Source organism: Sinocyclocheilus rhinocerous, unplaced genomic scaffold (assembly GCF_001515625.1).
Source record: "Sinocyclocheilus rhinocerous isolate Xijiao unplaced genomic scaffold, SAMN03320098_v1.1 scaffold397, whole genome shotgun sequence".
Lineage (NCBI taxonomy): Eukaryota > Metazoa > Chordata > Actinopteri > Cypriniformes > Cyprinidae > Sinocyclocheilus > Sinocyclocheilus rhinocerous.
In genome coordinates, this window is record NW_015663491.1 from 342,341 (window position 1) to 344,874 (window position 2,534).

A 2,534-nucleotide genomic window follows, 5' to 3' on the forward strand; every position below is an offset into this window, starting at 1 on the left:
ATTTATTTATTTATATACACACACACACATTTACATACATATAAACAACCTAAGATTTGTTAATTAAAATTATATATTTATTCATTTATGCTACTAGTATTACAAAACAGAAGAGCACAAATAACTCTGATTGTTTTCAAACAGGTTTCCCAGCTAAACAGGTAGTGCTGCCCCCCAACATGTGACTGATTCACGTTTTCCGCATCATGTCACCCCCCTTCTCTCCTAATATTTTCCTGTCCTACCTCTACTGTACTTTTCTATGAAAGCAGCAAATGGGTTAAAAAAAAAATCATTTAATGGGGATAAATTAAGTTTGCAGGAGCAGCTGAGGAGGGAGCAGATGGAAGTGGACCTGAACTCACAATATGAAGGGCTGGTCCCAGGCAGGGGTGGATGTGTTAGTCAAGACTGAACTGGTGACCTTCTGAGGAGGATCGTCCAACTGAAGGATACACTGGGGATTCATGCCGCCTGAAACCAGAATACAAACAGTTCTTTACCAAGCACAAGCAATATCCTTCCAAAAGAAGGCCCATTTGCTAATCTACATTGAAATAAAACCAGGTATTTGCGGCAAAAGACAAAAAGAAGAGATCTAGGAGTGTTTTCGAGCTAAATAACTGACTAACGCAGAAAACGCTCTTTGCCAAAATGAATTATGCATAAAATGGATGAGATGCCAGTTGTCTCCGGTAAGTGCTTGCTGGGCTGTAATAGTGACTTGGCTGGAGAGCAGCGGGACTATTAGACCACTTCCGGAAATGATTTCCGAACAGAAGGGACATCCTGATTGAGGGAAACACGGCCAGTTAACTGAATAAGTTGCGGGGGCGGTGCTTTTTGGGAAGTGTAGCCTGCACTTTGTGCCCACAACAAAATTTCATCCAAATAAATGCCTTGTTTTCTTCGATCCAAGCAATATGAAAACATTAGCTGAGGTCTGTGGTGTGTATGAGCTCCATCTAATAAACAAGACATATGGGATTTCAGAGAATGAGAATCTGTCATGTGACCATATATTTAGAAATGGCCCATCACAAACAGCTGCCAGTGATTGAAAGAGATGCATAAAGTGATATTAAAATGCTAAAAACATTTTCACATGCTGAAAAGAAATCTTTATCATCAATACATTTAATTTTCTTGCATATTGCATAAACCTGTCTAAATGATTAGGCTAAATATTAAAGAGAACTGGAAGGACATGTATTTTGCTGGAATATGAGTGTGTTTCAGTGACCTGCAGCACCATCCTCCTGTTCGCATGTGACCCGGATGTTCTTCACTAATAGTTTCCACTCATGAGCTCGTGGGGGCTTTGGGGGTGAGGTCACCTGCGAGGTCTTGTTCCTTACTTCCTGTTAAAGAGGACAGAGGAAATAAAGCATTATCACTCATAACATCAACAGCAACATCCTTTTCTGTGTTTTTCTCTCCATTCTGAGCAAATTCCAAAGTTATATAACTTTCTGAATACTATGAAATTTACCACATCATATAATCAAGGCCTAAGGATAAACAAAATAGGGTTATACACATTTATTAGCTTCTGTGTTTGATATGGAGTGTTTTAGAGAGGATTAAATGCTAAAGTTAATATGATTAACATTAAACATTTAGCACATTTTTGCAGGGTAGTACCTTGACTTCTACAGACTCTGCAGGCCGGCTGCTCAGAGTTACGGATGCTTGAGCTCGACTTAAGACCTGTCTGAGCCTGTCGTTCACAGCGGCTTCACTTAGATTCTCACAATCTCCCTGAAACACACATAGTGAGTCATGGGCATTCTGAAAAAATGAGCAGATGTCACCCTTTAAAAACCTACTGAGATTTACAAACGATGGAGTGTGCAATCTCGAGTGGTTTGATGTGTGAATGTACCTGTGTAAAACTTGGTGTAAGCTGCAAATTTGAGTCCAGGTGAAGCACCCCCCAGGAAATCTCCACCTCCTCATTCACCTCTTTCATCTGTAGGGCCAGCTGTGCCAACAATACACACACAAACGTTACTTGCAACCATAGACTCAAAACAAGGGCTGATCAGAGCAGTAAGCCATGAGACACTGTGTGCAAAATTGTAAAGCCTAAAACCTCTTTTAAAGGGATAGTTCACCCAAAAATTAAAATTTGATGTTTATCTGCTTACCATATCCAAGATGTAGGTGACTTTGTTTCTACAGTAGAACACAAACGAGATTTTTAAAGATTTTTAACTCAAACCATTGCAGTCTGTCAGTCATATAATGGAAGTGAATGGGAATCACGGCTTTGAGAGAAAAAAAAAAACATACACAAACAAAACCAAATTAAACCCTGCGGCTCATGACGATACATTGCAAGAAACTGAACAGTATTTATATCGTTTTTTTACCTCTGATACACTGCAATGTCTGAACTGTCCTGAGCACGTCCTCGACAGCCGGCGCGTGACGCATCTTCTTAATGCACTTATAAATCTGCAATCTGCCGTAAAGCAAGAAGAAGATGCGTCACGCGCCGATGCAGTGCATCAGAGGTAAGAAAAAAAAAA

The 2,534-nt window shown here is 40.0% G+C and overlaps 1 protein-coding gene across 3 annotated transcripts in view; it reads right to left on the reverse strand.

Moving 5' to 3' along the window:
* LOC107728869 (C2 domain-containing protein 2-like) overlaps positions 1-2,534 on the reverse strand; it is a 13,614-nt gene that overhangs the window by 6,769 nt on the left and 4,311 nt on the right. For 2 of the 3 annotated variants that reach the window (XM_016539166.1, XM_016539168.1), the window contains exons 4-7: positions 1,886-1,984; positions 1,645-1,791; positions 1,244-1,361; positions 366-474 (exon numbers count right to left, since the gene is read on the reverse strand). In XM_016539166.1, coding sequence (XP_016394652.1) covers positions 366-474; positions 1,244-1,361; positions 1,645-1,791; positions 1,886-1,984 — 473 coding nt within the window. The remainder of the gene's footprint in view (positions 1-365; positions 475-1,243; positions 1,362-1,644; positions 1,792-1,885; positions 1,985-2,534) is intronic. The other variant, XM_016539167.1, reaches the window with a different exon arrangement.